At 44.7% G+C, this 20,421-nt stretch overlaps 1 protein-coding gene across 3 annotated transcripts in view; it reads left to right on the plus strand.

Annotated features, from left to right (window-relative positions):
- Nucleotides 1-20,421, plus strand: part of chd5 (chromodomain helicase DNA binding protein 5) — a 40,096-nt gene that overhangs the window by 12,342 nt on the left and 7,333 nt on the right. For 2 of the 3 annotated variants that reach the window (XM_069532226.1, XM_069532241.1), the window contains exons 3-37: nucleotides 877-1,095; nucleotides 1,645-1,763; nucleotides 2,334-2,575; nucleotides 2,670-2,782; nucleotides 2,890-3,016; nucleotides 3,286-3,452; nucleotides 4,106-4,324; nucleotides 5,240-5,446; nucleotides 6,045-6,256; nucleotides 6,916-7,047; nucleotides 7,251-7,359; nucleotides 7,582-7,773; nucleotides 7,891-8,091; nucleotides 8,569-8,706; nucleotides 8,864-8,985; nucleotides 9,168-9,341; nucleotides 9,842-9,983; nucleotides 10,112-10,243; nucleotides 10,399-10,516; nucleotides 10,629-10,753; nucleotides 10,832-11,078; nucleotides 11,522-11,694; nucleotides 11,884-12,058; nucleotides 13,593-13,679; nucleotides 13,802-13,890; nucleotides 14,799-14,932; nucleotides 15,370-15,514; nucleotides 16,310-16,469; nucleotides 16,572-16,651; nucleotides 16,862-17,057; nucleotides 17,149-17,226; nucleotides 17,317-17,460; nucleotides 18,362-18,470; nucleotides 18,669-18,801; nucleotides 18,975-19,170. In XM_069532226.1, the coding sequence (XP_069388327.1) occupies nucleotides 877-1,095; nucleotides 1,645-1,763; nucleotides 2,334-2,575; nucleotides 2,670-2,782; nucleotides 2,890-3,016; nucleotides 3,286-3,452; nucleotides 4,106-4,324; nucleotides 5,240-5,446; nucleotides 6,045-6,256; nucleotides 6,916-7,047; nucleotides 7,251-7,359; nucleotides 7,582-7,773; nucleotides 7,891-8,091; nucleotides 8,569-8,706; nucleotides 8,864-8,985; nucleotides 9,168-9,341; nucleotides 9,842-9,983; nucleotides 10,112-10,243; nucleotides 10,399-10,516; nucleotides 10,629-10,753; nucleotides 10,832-11,078; nucleotides 11,522-11,694; nucleotides 11,884-12,058; nucleotides 13,593-13,679; nucleotides 13,802-13,890; nucleotides 14,799-14,932; nucleotides 15,370-15,514; nucleotides 16,310-16,469; nucleotides 16,572-16,651; nucleotides 16,862-17,057; nucleotides 17,149-17,226; nucleotides 17,317-17,460; nucleotides 18,362-18,470; nucleotides 18,669-18,801; nucleotides 18,975-19,170 (5,356 nt within the window). The remainder of the gene's footprint in view (nucleotides 1-876; nucleotides 1,096-1,644; nucleotides 1,764-2,333; nucleotides 2,576-2,669; nucleotides 2,783-2,889; nucleotides 3,017-3,285; nucleotides 3,453-4,105; nucleotides 4,325-5,239; nucleotides 5,447-6,044; nucleotides 6,257-6,915; nucleotides 7,048-7,250; nucleotides 7,360-7,581; nucleotides 7,774-7,890; nucleotides 8,092-8,568; nucleotides 8,707-8,863; nucleotides 8,986-9,167; nucleotides 9,342-9,841; nucleotides 9,984-10,111; nucleotides 10,244-10,398; nucleotides 10,517-10,628; nucleotides 10,754-10,831; nucleotides 11,079-11,521; nucleotides 11,695-11,883; nucleotides 12,059-13,592; nucleotides 13,680-13,801; nucleotides 13,891-14,798; nucleotides 14,933-15,369; nucleotides 15,515-16,309; nucleotides 16,470-16,571; nucleotides 16,652-16,861; nucleotides 17,058-17,148; nucleotides 17,227-17,316; nucleotides 17,461-18,361; nucleotides 18,471-18,668; nucleotides 18,802-18,974; nucleotides 19,171-20,421) is intronic. The other variant, XM_069532231.1, reaches the window with a different exon arrangement.

Below are 20,421 nucleotides of genomic sequence, written 5' to 3' on the forward strand. Positions count from 1 at the left end.
CAGACACGTGTGCAATCCACTCATGCCACACACACACAAACATACATGTAAATATGAGAGAGAGGCACCAGATACTTTGCTCTCTCCCTCTCTCTTACTTGTACACACACATACTTTCACGTGCACACAAATGCTCTCACACGGATGCATACACACTCTACACGCACATATACTGTTTGAAGACGTGCACACAAACACACATGAGATGAGAAATAACGCACAAAGAGATCAGGCACATGCACACACATGCAGAAAAAAAAGACTTTCAAATACATACTTTCCCCTCTCCCTCCCTCTTACTCGCACACACACACACACACACACACACACACACACACACACACACACACACACACACACACACACACACAAACACACACACACACACACAGTATATTTGTTCGTATGCGACACTCCTCATCTCACTCGCACCACCTGTTTACTGTTAAATCCACACACTGGTCCAGATGCCTCCTGTCACACAGGCAGGATGCAGCCCGGTCGACACATCAGCTGACGGGCTGCACTGCCTGAGGTGTTCTGCCTCTTTGCTCAGTTTGATGTTGAGGCGAGTGTAGAAGGTGAACGTGCCTCTGCCTCCACTCCTCATCGGTGCATATTTTATAACAGGCAGCGGAATTATGATATGAACAGAGCAGGTGACACTTTGGAATTCATGCAAAGATTTTATAGTAAAGGTTTTTTTGCGTGAGTGGCCTCTGCTCCCTGACACTGGCAAAATTAATGCCATTTGCCCCATCAGTACGTTTCATATTTTAACGATTTCCCCCTTTTTATGTCTCCAGATTTGAAATCCTTATTAGTAGTCGTACGTAAGAATGCACACATGTCCCTCTTTCTTTCAAACGCCTGCAGGGAGGAATTCAGGCCAGAGTTGACAGCGACCTGGAGGAGACCTCCGAGGTGGAGGTGGAGCTGCAACGTCCAGAAATCGGCTCGGAGAGCGAGAGCAGCATGTACGGTCCCACCAAGAAGAAGAAGAAGAAACCGAAGGAGAAGAAAGAGAAGAAGCCCCGGAAGAAGAAGAGAGATGAGGAGGATGACGATGATGACGACGATGATGGTAACTTGAAGGTAAGTGAAGGTCCATGACGCAGACGTCCTGATGACCACGTCTTGTTCTACTCGTCTGTTGTTTCTGTACAGAACTTCTAGTTGGGTACTTTTTGTCTTAGTTTCAATAATTTTAAATTGATCCTCTCATTATATATTAATTTAAAAAAAACACGATAAATGTATTTATGTGTTTCAAACGCCCTCAGGATATTTTACAGGAAGACAAAGGGCAAATATGTCACAATGAAAAGTAGTGTTTTGAATTTAGGTGGCCCGTCCTTACAGGAGCAGTGTGTATGATCTAATCCATAATTGTGTTTTCATTAGTGTTTAATCTCCGTAAAATAGGAACCCGTGAGTTTTCATGACCTCAGAACGAGCCCTTTATATCCACAGAGTCTGGATCAGTCTTGTTATTACTATATAACGTGAAGACAACACTGACATCATCACACTAGATCTTTGTTACTACTGTTATTTTTTCTGATTTACAGACCCCGAGCAACGGAAGTAACACATCGTGCGTTTAATTTATTGTGTATTTGTTGCCTTGGCTCATTTCTCCAGGAACCCAAATCCTCGAGCCAGCTGATGCAGGAGTGGGGTCTTGAGGACGTTCAGTACGGCTTCACCGAGGACGACTATAAAACCATCACCAACTACAAGGCTTTCAGCCAGTTCCTCAGGCAAGCATCTAATTTTATGTCTGCAGTGTCTCTCTGTGTGTGTCAAACAGCTCTGATCTGTTTCTAAGAATCGTCAGAGTCCCTGACGGAGAGACTTCCAACAAAAACTCCACAGTGAGTCGATGGTGCTCTGTGACGAGCAAACACTGCTCTTTTTGTTTGAGCTAGAAAACTCGGCTGTTGGTATAAAGAGTCTGTCTCACCTGGGGCTGTCTGGCTCAGCTAAGCCTCTGCTCCGACAAAGTGGAGCATGAGCTCCTGCAGTGCCCCCTGTGAGTAGTCAGCTGCTTACTGGATGCCTGTGACAGCCCGGAGGCTCTGGGACTTGCTGCTCTGACCCACTATCCTTCACAGGCCAGCGTGCCAAACCTCAAGCTGTTGCCTGACAAATCATAAACATGACATACACACAGCAAAGCAGGCGCGAAAATAAACTTAAGGGGCAGTGGGGTGTCAGCAAATCAGGACCCGGCTCCCTTCAGTGCTGAGGGAAGTAGAAATCACACCAGCAGGAATGAGGGGTGACATAATAAAGCTGCTGTTGTCTCCTCTCGCCCTGGTTTTCCTCAGACCTCTCATTGCCAAGAAGAACCCGAAGATTCCCATGTCAAAGATGATGACGGTGTTGGGGGCCAAGTGGAGAGAGTTCAGTGCCAACAACCCGTTCAAAGGCGCATCTGCCACCGCTGTGGCCGCCGCTGTGGCTGCCGCTGTGGAAACGGTTACCGTGGCACAGCCAACGACTGTCGGCGGCAGCCAGCCGAGCTCTCAGCCGGGGCCAATCAAAAAAGCCAAAACCAAAGAGGGAAAGGGTAAGGCTCAGTGGAGTGTGGCAGAACGCATATTTTTAGAAGTAGTAGCAGGAATACAACTTGATTAACTTGTCTGGATCTGTGTGCGTCTCAGGACCCGGAGTCAGGAAGAGAAGCAAGTCTGTGAAGGAGGTGAAGAAGAAGCCGAAGCCGAAAAAGACCAAATCAAAGTCGGGCCAAAGTGGGAAGAAGAAGAAAGCCTCCTCGGTACGACCAGTTTTATTTGATAATTATTTTCCTCTGGACTCACGCTGGTTGTTTTGACGTCTTCCTGCAGCTCTGAGCTCTTATTTCTTGTGTGTGTGCTCTTCCAGAGTGAGGAGGACTTCCTGGAGGAGTCAGACTTTGATGACATCAGCATCCACAGTGCCTCAGTGTTTTCCGATACCTTGGGGGCCGCCACCAAGAAAAAGGCCCGGCGTGGGCGGAAAAAAAGGAAAAGTATGTTTACTGTCTCACACTCACCACGCTCTGGTGTGTGTATGTGTGTGTGTGTGTGTGTGTTCTCTCTCTTCCAAACTCAAAAACAAAATCTCAGACTGATTACAGCTTACGAGTGAATTAAAATCTATTTATGAGCTTTATTTATTCTCAGAACTCAGAACTCATTGGTTATTTCCCTCACACTCTGTAGAATGTTTCTAATCTGCTGCAGTCACGTGATGTTCGTGGGATTTACTCACGTTTGACTTCTCTTTCACCCTCTCCAGAGGAGGACGGGGACGGCTACGAGACCGATCACCAGGACTACTGTGAGGTCTGTCAACAGGGCGGAGAGATCATCCTGTGTGACACGTGTCCCAGAGCGTACCACCTGGTCTGTCTGGACCCCGAGCTGGAGAAGGCCCCCGAGGGCAAATGGAGCTGCCCGCACTGTGTGAGTTGACCGGTTTGATTCTCTTATCTTTTGCTTTCATACAGACGAACAATGAGCTGAAGTAGACTTCTGTGAGAATTTAATTTGGGAGGACGAATGAGCCTCATCGTAGAAACCTGGATATGTGGCTGGGTCACGTTCCCTACATTTACATAAACATATATAACAGTTTTAACACTGAACCTTTTATTCACTCAACTTCACATTATCAACAGAAACCGTCACCTTTTCAATTATGTCTTTATAAACATGGGAAATAAATATAAGCAAGTGGAACGTACATAAGAAACTTAAACACATACAAGAAATAGATTATTAGATAATAAACCTAATTCTATGATATATCAATGTGTCAGAGAAATCAATGTTGAATATAATTTTGTTCTTTTGTTCTCATGATCTTCAGAACAGAACAAAAGAAGCCGTTGATGCTGTGGACTCAAAGTTTCCTTAGATTCTTGTTATTTATCTTTATTCTGCTTGTTATTTTATTGTACATATCTAATCGCGCACTAAGTAATGACAACAAATGACTATATCTTAATGTGACTTCATAGTAATAATTGGGGTTATGTACAAACCAAATGTGGGATAATTCAATCTGTCAGAATGTAACCTTGCTGAAACCACTTGTGCAAAACTGCATCTCTCAGGAGAAAGAGGGCATCCAGTGGGAGGCCAAAGATGAAGATGAGGAGGAGGAGGAGGCCGCGGCTGAGGAGGAGGACGACCACATGGAGTTCTGCAGAGTGTGTAAAGACGGAGGAGAGCTGCTGTGTTGCGACACCTGCCCGTCCTCCTACCACATCCACTGCCTCAACCCGCCTCTGCCGGAGATACCCAACGGAGAGTGGCTGTGTCCTCGGTGCATGGTGAGTCGAGGCTGTTGATAGAGGCACGGTGGTGCAGTGGTCAGCACGGCACCCTTTGGGTTATCTAACCCTAACACTATCGGCCGACCAAGCCCAGGAGTCTGTGTGGAGTCTGCATGTTCTCATATCTGTGTGGGTTTTCTCAGGGTACTTCTGCTTCCTGCCACTGCCCCAAAACACGCAGCTTAGGTTAATTATATCAATTATTAATCAGCTGAGGTCGACCCTCAAAAGATATTTAGATCATAAACATAATGGTTGAAATGACTATTAATTTATAAAAATATGCATCAAGTCCCAAAGTCCGAGGCTTACAGGTTCTGTACCTTAAACTCATCTCCCAAACTTCAAAAGAATATAGAATGTTAGGATTTCTATCAAATGTACTTATGTGACTTCGAAGCAAAAAAAAAAAACCTACGGAGATGATTGTGAATATAGATTTCTGTGCGCTTGACAACATGCTTCACATACTCCAGCACTTCACATGAACACCACTTTATAATCACTTCTACCGTATCGTGAGTTTAGAATTTTGGAAGTTTGCTATTTGACTTAACTCTCAGTTGTGGATTTGTGGGGTGACGTCGGTGGAAATGTGTTGAGGAGCCATCGCGAAGAAAAACAAGCTCAGGATTAAAATGTGAAAAATAAGTCTGTACACTTGACTGTATTTTATAAAAAGATAAAGTGCCTGTGGCAACAGAAGTTGGCAGAAATCGTCTTCGTGAGAAAGTTTGTTAGGGTGAGAGTAAAAAACAAATGTCAGCTTGAATCTAGAAATAATTTGTAAAGTTTGTTTCCTGAATATATAAGGATGTTTTTTCCTCATTAGTTTGAATTAATCTGCATATTAATGTGAACTACATTCATCTGTTATCATGTTTGTATATTTACCTTCACTTTTTTTTTAAGTGTCCTCCGCTGAAAGGTAAAGTACAGAAGATTCTGCACTGGACATGGGGAGAACCTCCGCTGCCGGCTGAGCTGCCCGCCGGCCCCGACGGAAAACCAAACGATCCACTGACCAAGCCTCCGCTCAAGGGCCACGCAGAGAGGGAGTTCTTCGTAAAGTGGGCTGGTCTGTCGTACTGGCACTGCTCCTGGGTCAGCGAGCTGCAGGTGAGACGACACAAGTGTCTCACATTAACACTGCTGCTCGCTTTGGCCACAGGAACAAGGAATTCTCTAAATGTGGAGCAAACAGAGGATTTTGCCCCTTTTGATTTTAATGTTAAGACAAGATAATATAGGATAAGACAATAGAATAAAATAAGCAATTAAACAAAAGATGCAATATTAAAAAAATATTTATATGAAATACACCTTTCACTACAAAGTGAATATTATTTGTACTGAAAGGTACTTGAGTAAAGTGCAAGGATATAAACCTGTGTATTATCTGAAAGGAGATATTGAAATAAACATAAACATGCATATATAGACTAGTGTAAGTATATGGTATATGGTAGTTTGACAGTAGTATACTATGTAAAGATATATGTTTATATACATATACATATGTAATATATGTATGATCATATCTCAGCTGTCAGTCTTCAAGATAAAAACAGTTAGTGAGCATTTCAGTGCACAAACTTTTAGCACTGAATTCAAGGAGTTTCTATGCTATGGCTGAATTATCTGCGTCCTTGAGAAAAAGCAGGTGGTGCTGAATGAGACTAAGCAGAATTGTTGTGCTCTGTCTGTGGCTGTGCAGTTGGAGCTGTATCACACCGTCATGTATCGGAACTACCAGCGAAAGAACGACATGGACGAGCCGCCGCCGTTCGACTACGGCTCCGGAGAGGAGGAGCTCAACAACGAGAAGAGGAAGAGCAAAGACCCCCATTACGCCGTGATGGAGGAGCGCTTCTACCGCTACGGCATCAAACCCGAGTGGATGGTGATCCACCGGGTGGTCAACCACAGGTGGCTGCTCCCGGTTACTCACATCCAGATGTTTTGCAGATTTGAGGTTGAGGATGTTAAGTTGGTGCTCGGTGGTTCCTGCTCAGTGCACAGTGAATTTAAATGTGTAAATATGGGAAATACTGTGTTTCAAGTCTCAGAAAATACTTAGTGACGGATATTTACGAGAACAGAAAGGACCTGTCTTGAAACTTTTCATATTTACATTTACATTTACTCAAGACAGATTCAGTATATAGTCTAATCGTATGTTTTACTATAGATATATGACCAGCTACTCCAGTCTGTTGTGATTGGTCAACAACTTTCAGCATATGTAGGAAACTTAGGCCTCTCTGTTTTTTCACCCCCTCGACTGATTCATGTTTAACGTCACAAGTACGTCAGACGAGCCTCTGTGCCGGTCGTTGAGACGTCAGGACGAAGTAGAAATATTGGCAGGACTACTGACGAGGCATCACAAGAGCTTCAGTTTTCTAAAAGGAGCCTTTTCTTACTTTGGGCTTTTTTAACTTTGACATTCACAGAAAACCTGAAAAAGCTTCATATTTTTCTTTTAACTTCTACAGTTGTGGAAAGTAGCAAATTACCTTCATGTGATTTTGGCCGCGTCTCGTTATCAAATGTTAATTTGAGTCTACGCTCATTCTTCCCTGTAGTTTTGATAAAGATGGCGATGTGCACTACCTGATCAAATGGAGAGACCTGCCCTACGACCAGTGCACCTGGGAGGTGGATGACTTTGACGTCCCAGAGTACGACAGTCATAAAGCTTTCTACTGGGACCACAGGTTGGTTCAACCACACTTCTAAACCAGCTTATTTCCACAGTGTCTCCTCGAGGTCTGGAGGCGACAGTGAGATTCAGATATAAACAAAGACTGGCTGCATCTGCTGCTGCGTCTCCTCTGCCCTGCCCTCTATCTGTGTGATTTCCCTGTTTGAGTTGTTTGGCTCATCATGTTGCTGCAATTTCCTCTTTTTTTGTTCTCAGGGAGCAAATTCTAGGGGAGGACCAACGCCCCCTGGTGGCGAGAAAAGGACAAAAACTCAAAGAGGACCATCAAAAAAGGGAGGTCCCTCCTGACGCTCCCATCATAGATGTAAGCCGGGATGTTTGGGCACAGATGATTCCACCTAGTTCCGTGTTTCTGTTTAGTCAAATAATTTCAGGTTCTGCAGCAGATTTCTATCGTCACCTTCTCAAAAGTGATGTTGTTCTTTAACCTTTATTTATTCTTGGGCATGCATATACTTTAAGATACGCCACACTAAATTTGGGCTCAATTGTTGACTCTAGCCTCTGACTGCGTTCACATCCTCAGCCAACCATCAAGTTTGAGCACCAGCCCTGGTACATCAACGCCACTGGAGGAACGCTGCACCCGTACCAGCTGGAGGGCCTGAACTGGCTGAGGTTCTCCTGGGCTCAGGGCACAGACACCATCCTGGCCGACGAGATGGGCCTGGGAAAGACGGTGCAAACGATAGTGTTTCTCTACTCTCTGTATAAAGAGGTGAGGGTGGAGGAATGTCCTCATGTTGACTCTTCAGTGAATCACATGAAAGACATCTAAGTCTTTCCTCCCTCTCTCCTTTCTCTCTCTCTCTCTCCCTCTCTCTCTGTATCTCAGGGTCACTCTAAGGGGCCTTTCCTGGTGAGCGCGCCTCTCTCCACCATCATCAACTGGGAGCGGGAGTTTGAGATGTGGGCTCCAGATTTCTACGTGCTGACGTACACCGGGGACAAAGACAGCAGGGCGACGATCCGGGAGAACGAGTTCACCTTTGAAGACAGTGCAGTGAAATCAGGGCGAAAGGTGTTTCGCATGAAGGTGCGTCGCGCTCAGACCGCTGCTCCAAGACCACACCCAGAACCGATACTGTAGTGTGAACCAGAGCATGACGGATTTATCGATTGGCTGATAAAAGAGCCTTTCAACGACATTTTGCCTAATGTGAAAACTTCAGAAAAGATGTGCATGTATGTGTTTATGTTTATAAACTTTATATATATTTCATTGTATTTTCTTTTCATTTATCATAAAGTTTACTGTTGTCAAATATAAATACTTAATTACATTTCTTTTTAATATATATATACATTTTTTTTACTCCCTAGTATCATTATTAGCATCTGCCCTTAAAACTGCTTATCGGTCGGGCTCCAGTTTAAAACTTTAGTTGACAGAAGAGTTGGATTTTTGTGACAGTTGAGTATTTAAATAACTTTCCTTCACCAAAGGATCCTCCGTCTAAATCTGGAAACGTTTGAAACGCTCTGATGTTGTTCTTTGTTCCTCCTCTTGCAGAAAGACACTCCAATCAAGTTCCACGTGCTGCTGACGTCCTATGAGCTGATTACCATCGATCAAGCCATTCTGGGCTCCATCACCTGGGCCTGTCTGGTGGTAGACGAGGCCCACAGGCTGAAGAACAACCAATCAAAGGTACAACAGCCTCTAAATAGTAAAATCCATTGAATGTTGGATTCAAAAAGGAGCAGAAGTGAGAAATGTTTGTCCACCACTGTAATCTAAGAGATAAATATTCATATATTGGCCACAGCCTTTTAATCATATTCTGTACAAAACACGTCCTGTCCAGTTCTTTAGGATTCTTAACGGGTATAAGATCTACTACAAGCTGCTGCTGACTGGGACGCCTCTTCAGAACAACCTGGAGGAGCTGTTCCACCTGCTCAACTTCCTCACCCCGGAGCGCTTCAAGTAAGACCTTCCTCTCCTCTGCCTATCATCTTGATTCCCTTGCTTTTTTATTCCACTCTCCATCTTTTCATTTTTTGATCTTCGCTGCTGTTCCCTCCTTAAATAAGTCCATCAGTAAATCTTGAGACACGAGAAATGGTCCCGTCTTCACTGTGGCTTCGTTTTTAATGTGACTTGTGCAGTAACCTGGAAGGGTTCCTGGAGGAGTTTGCCGACATCTCGAAAGAGGACCAGATCAAGAAGCTTCACGACCTGCTCGGCCCTCACATGCTCCGGAGGCTGAAGGTCGACGTGTTCAAGAACATGCCGGCAAAGACGGAGCTGATCGTCAGGGTGGAGCTCAGCCCCATGCAGAAGTAAGGCCCAGGAGGACGGACATATTAAAGGGATGAGAGTTGTAGTAGGTGTTGATTGTAAAACACAGTTCTTATCCACAGTGTATTTTATAATTAAAAAGTAATGGCTTCATAAGACTATATAACTGAGAGGATGTAAAAAAAAGTAATAAGATTAAACTCAAATAAATTAATAAAGTCACATTGAGGTGAATGTACTGATTTTAGTTAAATCAACATAAACAAATTACAGTAAATTCTACAAAAAAATTTAAAATATTATATTTTTTAATAGCTTAAAAGTACGTTTATATTATTATTATTATTATTATTTTCAATTTCAAAAAATATACATACACTCAACTATATTTATATTTAAATTTGTTTATTTTGTGCAACCACTTGATGTAATAAGTAAATTCAACATACTGTTTTTTACATTGTGATGATTTTATTTAATTTAAAGTAAATTGTGTTTCACTCCTATCGAATCGATCTGACCTCTGACCTCCGACCCTCAGGAAATATTACAAGTTCATCCTGACGCGGAACTTCGAGGCTCTGAACTCTAAAGGGGGAGGGAACCAGGTGTCGCTGCTGAACATCATGATGGACCTGAAGAAGTGCTGCAACCATCCCTACCTGTTCCCTGTGGCTGCTGTGGTGAGGCAGCAAGGAAACACTGCTCCACACAAATCACTCAGGAACAAACGAAATATTCAATCTCTACCAAATCAGTGGAGTATGATGTATTTCTCTGGATGATGGAGTTGATTTTGATGTCTTTGCAGGAAGCTCCTGTGTTACCCAACGGATCTTATGATGGAAACCTGCTGGTGAAGTCCTCAGGAAAACTGACGCTGCTTCAGAAAATGCTGAAGAAACTCAAAGACGAGGGACACAGAGTTCTCATTTTCTCTCAGGTAAATAGTCCAGTGAATATTCTGTCTGAGCTGGAAGCCGCAGCTGTCGTTGGTCGGTGGCTATGAAATCCACATTTTGGCCTCTCCAGTGCTAAAGTCAGTCTTTTCTTTAACATGACAATTAGTTTGATCGCAGCTGCACTTTTTTTTTCCAGATGACAAAGATGTTGGATCTTCTGGAGGATTTCTTGGAGTTTGAGGGATATAAATATGAACGTATCGATGGAGGAATCACTGGAGGCCTGAGACAGGAGGCCATCGACCGCTTCAATGGTGAGTTTGTGACGATGCAGTATTATTCTTAGTGTGTGTGTGTGTGTGTGTGTGTGTGTGTTTTCTGACACATTCACGCACACATCAACTCCATGTCTGGTTTCTGTCACAGCGCCGGGGGCTCAGCAGTTCTGCTTCTTGCTCTCAACACGAGCTGGAGGTCTCGGCATCAATCTTGCCAGCGCAGACACTGTCATCATCTACGACTCCGACTGGAATCCTCACAATGACATTCAAGTAACGATTCACGAAGCACTTGTGTGATTTATTTACTAGTTTTAGCTGCTTCTTACCGGTGCTGTGCGTCATCCCCAGGCTTTCAGCAGGGCCCACCGTATCGGCCAAAACAGGAAGGTGATGATCTACCGCTTCGTGACAAGAGGCTCGGTGGAGGAGCGGATTACTCAGGTGGCGAAGAGGAAGATGATGCTGACCCATCTGGTGGTGCGGCCAGGCCTGGGCTCCAAAACCGGCTCAATGTCCAAACAGGAGCTGGACGACATCCTCAAGTTTGGCACGGAGGAGCTTTTCAAAGATGAGATGGAGGCGGCCCGGGCCATGGGTGAGTCTGTTGAATTTTCCTCCAGCTGAGGGGATCCAGTGTCCAGAAGTTCCCATGATTCTCTGTCTGCCATGATACAAATAAACGTTACTTCTCAAACGCACGTCTCCATTTACCCTGATCCTTGAAAATGCAGAGATGGTTTGTGCTGCAGTCCGTGGAAGTATTAGCACCATCATCGTGAGCAGATGTCAGTGACTCACAAAGTAAAACACTGAGTTTGGAGCTAATCTCAGAAAGAGCACGAAAAGGTAGAAGACACGAGACGAAACCCCGAAACACCAGTGAATCCATATAATTATGGGTTGGCCAGTCATTCGAAAGTTCTTCTTTTGGATTCAGTTTCTTTTTTTCCTGTGGATCAAAGCTGCAGACGCGGTCAAACAGGTTTTTCTTCTGCTCCTCTCGGTAATAAACAGATGAACTCGTCTTCTCATCGACAGGTGACAACAAAGATGGCGAGGAGGGCAACGTGATTCACTACGACGACGATGCCATCTCCAAGCTGCTGGACCGCAGCCAGGACGCCACTGAGGACACGGAGATTCAGAACATGAACGAGTACCTGAGCTCCTTCAAGGTGGCTCAGTACGTGGTGAAGGAGGAAGACGGAGAGGTGAGGGAATACTCGACTACTTCAGAATGGAAATCTCATTTGTAACACGAGTATTTCAAAGGCTTTAAGAAGGTTTTCTAAATCTAAGATAATACAAAAAGTTTTATTTGTTTATTGGACATTCACAACTCATAACATCTAGTGTTATAGCATTTACTAACGTGTGTGTGTGTGTGTGTGTGTGTTCAGGAGGAGGTGGAGCGTGAGATCATCAAGCAGGAGGAGAACGTGGATCCAGACTACTGGGAGAAACTCCTCCGTCACCACTACGAGCAGCAGCAGGAGGATCTGGCTCGGAACCTGGGCAAAGGCAAACGCATCCGGAAGCAGGTCAACTACAATGACACGACGCAGGAGGATCAAGGTAGGCTCCGTCAACACACACACACACATACACACACACACACACACACAATGTTCCAAACAAACAACTCAGCAGGCTCCTGTTTCGGTTTCTTTTAAAAATATGGATCCGTTTGTTTTCACCCTCAAATGATCTTCACGCAGTTTAGCAGCTAAGCAGAGTATCAAGGCCTCAAACAGTCGATACTAAATGCTGTGTGCTGCTGGGAGCTGCTGCCCGTTATGATGAGATTAGAGATTAGCACTTTTGTTTTACGTAAAATATTTCACAGAATTCCTTGTTTCTGTTGAAAAATAAACGTTTCTATCGACGTTTAGAAGAAGCCGCTCAATTCTGTGGCCGATCTGCCAATCAGCTGCCAAAATGGAAGCGTGTTTGTTGTGTAACATCTCAACTCAACATGTGATGATCGTTTTCCTGCAGTCATTTGAGGAATTGCAGAAACAGGAGCTATGTTTTGTCACTGGCATCGTTGCACAGACCAGTGAACCTTCCTCTCTGCTGGCTTCTGCACGTCAGCAGCTCTCGTGCACCAAACGCTGCGATCGATAGTGTGATATCCTGTTAATTCAATAACAGAACAGTGAACTGAGGCTGTAGCTCCGGCTGCTGTTTCCTCACAAACACAAAATTGAAAATTCACTCATTACCTATTCACCACTATGTCGATGGAGGGGTGGGTGAAGTGTTTGAGTCCAAGAAACACGTTTGGAGTTTCAGGGGTGAACAGTGTTGCAGCCAAAGTGACTTCTTCTTATTAACCCTTAAAGTCCACTACCGGAAGTGGCTATGCTAGCCGACGTAGCTTCACGAACAGGGGTGAGAGTGTTTGCGGTGTTCTGAGCTGCCCAAGGGTACGCAACTCTCCGAGGAGGTAATCAGGTGAAATTTAGGCTAAAAACATGTAAACGATGTTGTTTCGAGTTGAAAGTATGGAGGCGTGTTGTGTTTTCTGTTTCTTTACGTCTGAAGAAGAGGTCACAACTGATGCACCTCTGTTTGCCTCTGAGTCTCCTTAAGTGTTTGGCGGACTCGAACACTTCACCCACCCCTCTATCCGCATAGCGGTGAGGAGATAATGAGCCAATATTCATTTTTCGGTGAACTATCCCTTTAACGCAGAATAATTTCTTCAGTTTAAGCAAAAACTGGACAGAAATGAATCACCAAGTGTGAGCGAGAGCTGTTGACCTCCATCAGATCCACCGCAGGGAGCGTTTCACTGGCCTGAAGCTCTCAGGTGTCTCATTTATCGAGTTTCCTCAGCTGGTTTTTGAAGCTTCGCCACAGTTCAACAGCAGCCGACTGTGTGAGAGATTTCACAGCCCATCACAGCTCAGAGTGCTCTCTAAGTGCGGAGTGATTGTCTGGCAGAGTAGTGCTCTCTCACCTCTCTTCCAGAGGACATGGGCGGCAGAGCGCGTGCCTGCCCGGCTGTGGCGGTCTGCGGTAATCGGCAGTGCCACGGCGCCCTCAGGTGGCCACCAACGGAAGCGAACACAATGTACTGTTTCTGTTTGATGTATTTGCTCAGAGTGGCAGGATGATCTTTCAGACAATCAGTCGGAGTACTCCGTGGGGTCCGAGGACGAGGACGAAGATTTCGAGGAGAGGCCTGAAGGTAGGCATCGGTTCACGGCATCATCATCGTCATCGTGCAGTTTTCAGTGCAGCGCATCTCTACGAGTGGAGACACAGAGGAGAGGATCCTTCTGACAGTGGGTTTGACTTTATTTGTTGTAGGAGGGCGCAGACAGTCTCGCCGGCAGCTGAAAAGCGAGAGAGACAAACCTCTGCCTCCGTTACTGGCACGTGTTGGAGGCAGTATTGAGGTATGTGAAGGCTGTAGGCCCTTTTTCTCAAGATGTACTGGGTATAAGGGCAACTGATTTTGGGATAAGAGACCAACGTTAAGCATCATAACAAGCTGACGCTCAATCAAACACCACCTCTCCCCGGCTGATCCTGTGTGATCGATCACTGCTCTGCGATAGGACAGATTTAAGTAAATGATTGCTTTTCTCTTACCTCCGCCAATGAGGTCATGTTTATGCCCTGTTCGTTGGTTTGTGGGCGGGATTGTTTATTTTTCAGCAAAGTAAACTTGGTAAATTTCCACAAAACTTAGTGGAAGCATCGGGCCAAAAAAAAAGAACCCATTCAATCGAGGGATTTATTTTTCACTTTAATTAACGTTGTGTTTGTTTTTCAAAGTTTTCATTATTTTCTCGGGAAGAGCCGCTGGATCTTGATGAAAAAAAATCTGGCACTTTTCGGGGACTGATGTATGAGTGTGTCAAATGTGGTGCAGATCCACGTGAATTTAAATGTGGTTTCATACGGGGACTGTGATGTCTGCGCTCTATAAAGATAAACCTGATTCATCACAATGTGGTCGTTATTTCTGTGTAGTTTGGGTCATTATTATAATGAGTCATAATAAAATTGTATTCACCCAAGTAATTGCCAAGATTGTCTGGGAACGTGGTGTCATCCAATCATCTGTCAGAATAAGAAACACAAATACTCAGTGTAGCTGAAGGTGTAATCTGCTGAGTGCTTCTAGTTACTTTATAAAACAGGCAATACATAACATAATACTTTTAAAAAGTACTGTACACAGGCCGTGTAGTCCAATACAATCTGTGTTTTTTGTATTTATCAGAGTATTCTGCTTGTGTAACGTGCTCTGGTTGTTGGTTGAGAGTTTCAGTCTGAAGCTGTTTGTTCTCTTTAAAAGGTCCTGGGGTTCAACGCTCGCCAGAGGAAAGCCTTCCTCAACGCCATCATGCGGTGGGGCATGCCGCCGCAGGATGCTTTCAACTCTCACTGGCTGGTGAGGGACCTGCGAGGGAAGAGCGAGCGTGAGTTCAGGTGAGGGTCCGGTGGTTTTCTATACTGAGAGTGTGATGGCTGCCTGCTGCTGTTTTGTCAGCTTCTCATATTTAATTGGTTTGCCCAGAGCAAAGCTCCAGAACTCTCTCATAAACTTTCTAAAAGTCGGCCCTGCCTGTTGCTTCTCTCTGTATAATGGACCAGAGCCAAACATTACACAAATAAATATTCAGAATCTTTGTAGCCCTGAGTTCTGTTTGTTATTTCTAAAGTAAAACACGAGCAGATAAAGTTTTACCACCACTGGTGCTGCACTGACTCTACTGGTTCAACCGCTGCTACTGCTACTGTTCTTCTAACGGCTGCTACAGCTGCTTCCACTGCTGCCATAGTGAATCATTTAGAGACACAGAGGTCAACATGGCGTTGGTTCTGGTGACCTCAGAGGAATCTAACTGTCAAGTGTTTCTCATCAGGGCCTATGTGTCTCTGTTCATGAGACATCTATGTGAGCCGGGGGCGGACGGAGCAGAGACCTTCGCTGATGGCGTCCCACGAGAGGGTCTGTCTCGTCAGCACGTTCTCACCAGGATCGGGGTCATGTCCCTCGTCAGGAAAAAGGTACAACACCAAACACCAGGTTTTCTGCTGCAGCCCTGTGAGATTAGAGAAAGTGGGTCAAACTGTTCAGCGAGAGGCAGACACAGACAAGATATTGTTTTCCACTGTTGGAGAATCAAACTACAAATTTAGATGTCTGTTTGCTTTGTGAGGCTGTAGACGCAGGAGAGGGAAAGGGTTTGTGTACTCTCGGGGGGTCTGGGCTGCTATTTAAAAATACAAAAACAAAACCCTGTAGTAAGATTACTTTTTTTTTTCCCAAAGAAAAGCAGCAAATCGTTTAATTTGAGAAGCTGGAATCAACGTTTGGACTCTTTTAAAATTATTTAAAAGTCCAAAGTAACTAACCCTTAATAGACTTTATAATATATATATATATATATATATATGAAAAAAAAATTCCTGGATCAATCTCTTTGTCGACGTCAAAATTGAATGGGATCTTTCATGAAAATGCGTCTAACAGTTTTTCTGTAATTCTGCTGACAAACTGAAAACAACAAACCAACAAGGAGACAAAATGGCAGGAGTCTGTAAACAAATCAATGAATCAAGAGACGGATTGATTCAGCTTTACAAAATGTAAAACTATGTCTGAACTAAAAGCAAAGTTAAATTTGAATTATTAATTGAAATATATATAATATATATATATGATTCATACAATGTGAATATATATGATATAATGATGCATCAGGCCACAGTCACACATCTGCTCTTATTCCTTATTTGAGGATACTCGGTCCGTCCTGTGAAGGTGCACAGTTGATCTAATTTGACTAAACCTCTTTGTAGGTGCAGGAGTTCGAGCATGTGAACGGGAAGCTGAGTTCTCCGGATCTGATTCCCATCGGAATGGAGCTGAAAAAACTGACGGAGAGTGTCTCCTCCGATCCCAACACCCCTGTGCCAGCGAGCCCTGTCGCCACTCAGCCGGGCACCCCCGTCCCTCCAGGTCGGAACAAAGCATTTCACCTTTCTCCCGCTCTAAACTTTAAGCTCACAAAGATTCAAAAAAAGATGGAAGTTTGAGTTAATGTTGTTTTCTGAACTGTAGAGAAGAGCGAGTCTCTACTGGGGAACGCAGAGGACAAGGAGACCACAGAGCAAGACAGCAAGAAACTGTCAGAGCAGGAGGTGAGTTCTTCCCTCCACCACCCATCACTTTCATTCTGTTCTCCTTCGTCTCTTCCGTCTGCTCATGCTTCATTACGCTTTAAAACCACGACACGTGTTGTCTCAGAAGGCACCGTTTGTCAAACTTCGACACCTTTTAACTTGTCTCTTTGCCCTCTACCAACTTTCCTCTCCCTCCCACGACCGTCCTCGCTGCTTCTCCCTCGACAGACCTCCAGCTCGGAGCCGGCATCTGTACCTGAGAAGGTAGCTGACAGCGAGGAGAGCAAGGCCAGCTCAGAGGAGAAAACGGGAGATGAGAGGGACAGAACCGAGTCGCCCTCCACAAAGACGGAGCCATCTGCCAACCCCAAAGAGTCGGCTTTGAAGCAGGCAGAGCTGTCATCCGCTCAAATCTCACCTAAAAGTGAGTGTTGCACGATCCTTGCTGTGGATTTTTTTCATTTTTCTTTGTGAGAGTTTTTTAATTTCACCTTAAATGCCTCTTTTATCCTCAGTGGATCCCTGCAGAGACTCAGAAAAAGGAGATAATGATTTTCCTCTAGCAAAAAGTGAAGACAAGGAAAATAAGCCAGGTATGCGAACTATTGATCCTTGAATCATCGCTGATGTTCGTGCTGTATTTGTTCCTCTTTGAATCGATTCCTCTGTCCTTACTGTTGCAGACGACGTGAAGAGCGAAGACGCGTTGGAGGGTCGGTTAAACGGAGACAAGGACACTTTGGAGGAGCTGGACGAGAGCAGGAAGGAAGACAGAAATGGATTCAAAGCCAAGTTCATGTTTAATATTGCTGATGGAGGTTTTACAGGTAAGAATAAGTTGAAGTTTTTATTTTAAACCCCTGAACAAACCAGGAAATTACCAAATAATATGTGTGAATAAAGAAAACGTGCTTCTGAAACTTTTGACTCATCAGCTCCACGGTTTGATGTTTAAATTATAACTTTATTTTCGTAATATTACAACTTGACTTTCATGTGAATTACACATTTTCTCGTCATCACAATTTTATTCTTGCAGTATTTTGTCATGATTCTCGAAATCTCTGAATTTCTTTTTTTGAATATGGCCCCAGCACGACGTAGTTAATAGACGTATAACGTGTTTGATTTGAGTTTTAAATCTGGTGTTGAATGTTACATTTAAATCTGTTGGAATAAACTTGAATCTCATGTTGGGCACTGATCTAAAAAAGACAAAAAACAGAAGCTTGTGTTCTTAAAAGCCTCTGACTCATTTCCATAATGTTGTTGTGTGATATTGTGCAGCTGAGATTTAATCAGGGAACTTAAATGATTTTTCTGTAGTTAAGAAACGGAGCGATAAGGCAATTGTGATGTTATCTAGAGGCAAACGAGCAGACAGTGAATAAAGGAACAACTGGCACGACAACGTGACAGCACTTGAGTTGATTTCACTCAGAAACATTTTCCTCACAGCTGGAAGCTCTTCGCCTAAACATTTTGATTTCATGACTCTCGTCTAAATTTAATAATATCACGTCCTCCTGCCAGACTTTGTTTTGTTTAATCTCCTGAATTTGTCTGAACAAAGGTTGTTTATTTCAGGCGCCATCATGAAGTGGCTGTGTTTTGTCATCCATCTTGATTGTGTTGCTAATGTGCTCTTCGTATGCTGCAAACATCTTGAATACCACTTTTGTGTATTTGTTTAAAAAACACCCTCTGTCTTTGTGTTTTTGCCGTCAGAGCTGCACACCCTGTGGCAAACTGAAGAGCGAGCCGCGCTGTCCTCTGGAAAGATGCACGACATCTGGCACCGCCGCCATGACTATTGGCTGTTGGCTGGCATCGTAACGTATCCTTTCCCAGATGTGCGAGCGAGAGGCTCAGCATCTGTGCAAAAGTAATGGAGTTACTCACGGCCAGAGGGCAGGTGCAGTGGAAGGGAGCGATTTAAAACTCCACGGAGCCGTCTCGCTGTTTTATTTGAAGAACTTTATGAGGTTTCTGTGCTTCTGTTTGTTTTTATTCCCTGACCCTGAATCCGCCTCAGACACGGCTACGCTCGCTGGCAAGACATTCAGAATGACCCACGCTATGCTATCCTGAACGAGCCCTTTAAGACTGAGATACATAAGGGCAACTACCTAGAGATGAAGAACAAGTTCCTGGCTCGCCGCTTCAAGGCAATCCCTGAGTTTTTCGTAATTAAAATCAACAACTGAAAACAGACGAGTTCAAGGATTAAAGGATTTGTTTTATCTGAACGCAAAACGTGTTTCAAGATGTGTTTTTCCTCTGCCCTTCGCCTCTGTGCTTCACGCTCTCTCTCTCTCTCTCTCTCTCTCCCCCCCTGAAGCTGCTGGAACAGGCTCTGGTGATCGAGGAGCAGCTGCGGCGGGCGGCCTACCTGAATATGACCCAGGACCCCAGCCACCCGGCCATGGCTCTCAACACTCGCTTTGCTGAGGTGGAATGTCTGGCCGAGTCCCACCAGCACCTGTCCAAAGAGTCTCTGGCTGGGAACAAGCCGGCCAACGCCGTGCTGCACAAAGGTCTCACAAATAGCAACAGATATAATGAATCTCTGCCTCGTCTGCCAGAGGCTAGAAAACAAAATCTGCATGAAATTAATTTAAAAGATGTATCTCCTGGAATCTCTGTTGCTGCCGTGTGAGGAGCTGAAAAGATGCTGTTTGACACAGAGGCATCATTTTATGTTTATTTCCCTCATCGTCAAATCCACATGCTGACAGCGATTAGTCGGGAGTTTGGAACGAGGCCGAGATGAAACGCTGAAGAGTTCAAATGTTATTGTTTCAAAATGTTGCCGTCTGTGACCCTCGCTGATTCATCTGCCAGGGAAAGATTTTATGGCATTTAGTTTCTGGCAGTTGTTTATTTCAGGCCCAAGCTCCCCTAATTAATTTTTCTAGTGATTTCAGTTCGCTCTTTAATTGTAAAGATGATTTCTCAAAACTTTTCCCTCTCTCTGATGTGTTGTGTGTTCCTCTCTCTGACGCGTTGTGTGTCCCTCTCTCTGATGTGTTGTGTGTCCCTCGCTCTGATGTGTTGTGTGTCCCTCGCTCTGATGTGTTGTGTGTTCCTCTCTCTGACGCGTTGTGTGTCCCTCTCTCTGATGTGTTGTGTGTCCCTCGCTCTGATGTGTTGTGTGTCCCTCGCTCTGATGTGTTGTGTGTTCCTCTCTCTGACGTGTTGTGTGTCCCTCTCTCTGACGTGTTGTGTCCCTCTCTCTGATGTGTTGTGTGTTCCTCTCTCTGACGTGTTGTGTGTCCCTCTCTCTGACGTGTTGTGTGTCCCTCTCTCTGACGCGTTGTGTGTCCCTCTCTCTGATGCGTTGTGTGTCCCTCTCTCTGACATGTTGTGTGTCCCTCTCTCTGACATGTTGTGTGTTCCTCTGATGTGTTGTGTGTCCCTCTCTCTGACATGTTGTGTGTCCCTCTCTCTGACGTGTTGTGTGTTCCTCTCTCTGACGTGTTGTGTGTTCCTCTCTCTGACGTGTTGTGTGTCCCTCTCTCTGACATGTTGTGTGTCCCTCTCTCTGACGTGTTGTGTGTTCCTCTCTCTGACGTGTTGTGTGTCCCTCTCTCTGATGTGTTGTGTGTCCCTCTCTCTGATGTGTTGTGTGTCCCTCGCTCTGATGTGTTGTGTGTCCCTCGCTCTGATGTGTTGTGTGTTCCTCTCTCTGACATGTTGTGTGTCCCTCTCTCTGACGTGTTGTGTCCCTCTCTCTGATGTGTTGTGTGTTCCTCTCTCTGACGCGTTGTGTGTCCCTCTCTCTGATG

The sequence above is a fragment of the Paralichthys olivaceus genome, chromosome 2 (assembly GCF_024713975.1).
Source record: "Paralichthys olivaceus isolate ysfri-2021 chromosome 2, ASM2471397v2, whole genome shotgun sequence".
Lineage (NCBI taxonomy): Eukaryota > Metazoa > Chordata > Actinopteri > Pleuronectiformes > Paralichthyidae > Paralichthys > Paralichthys olivaceus.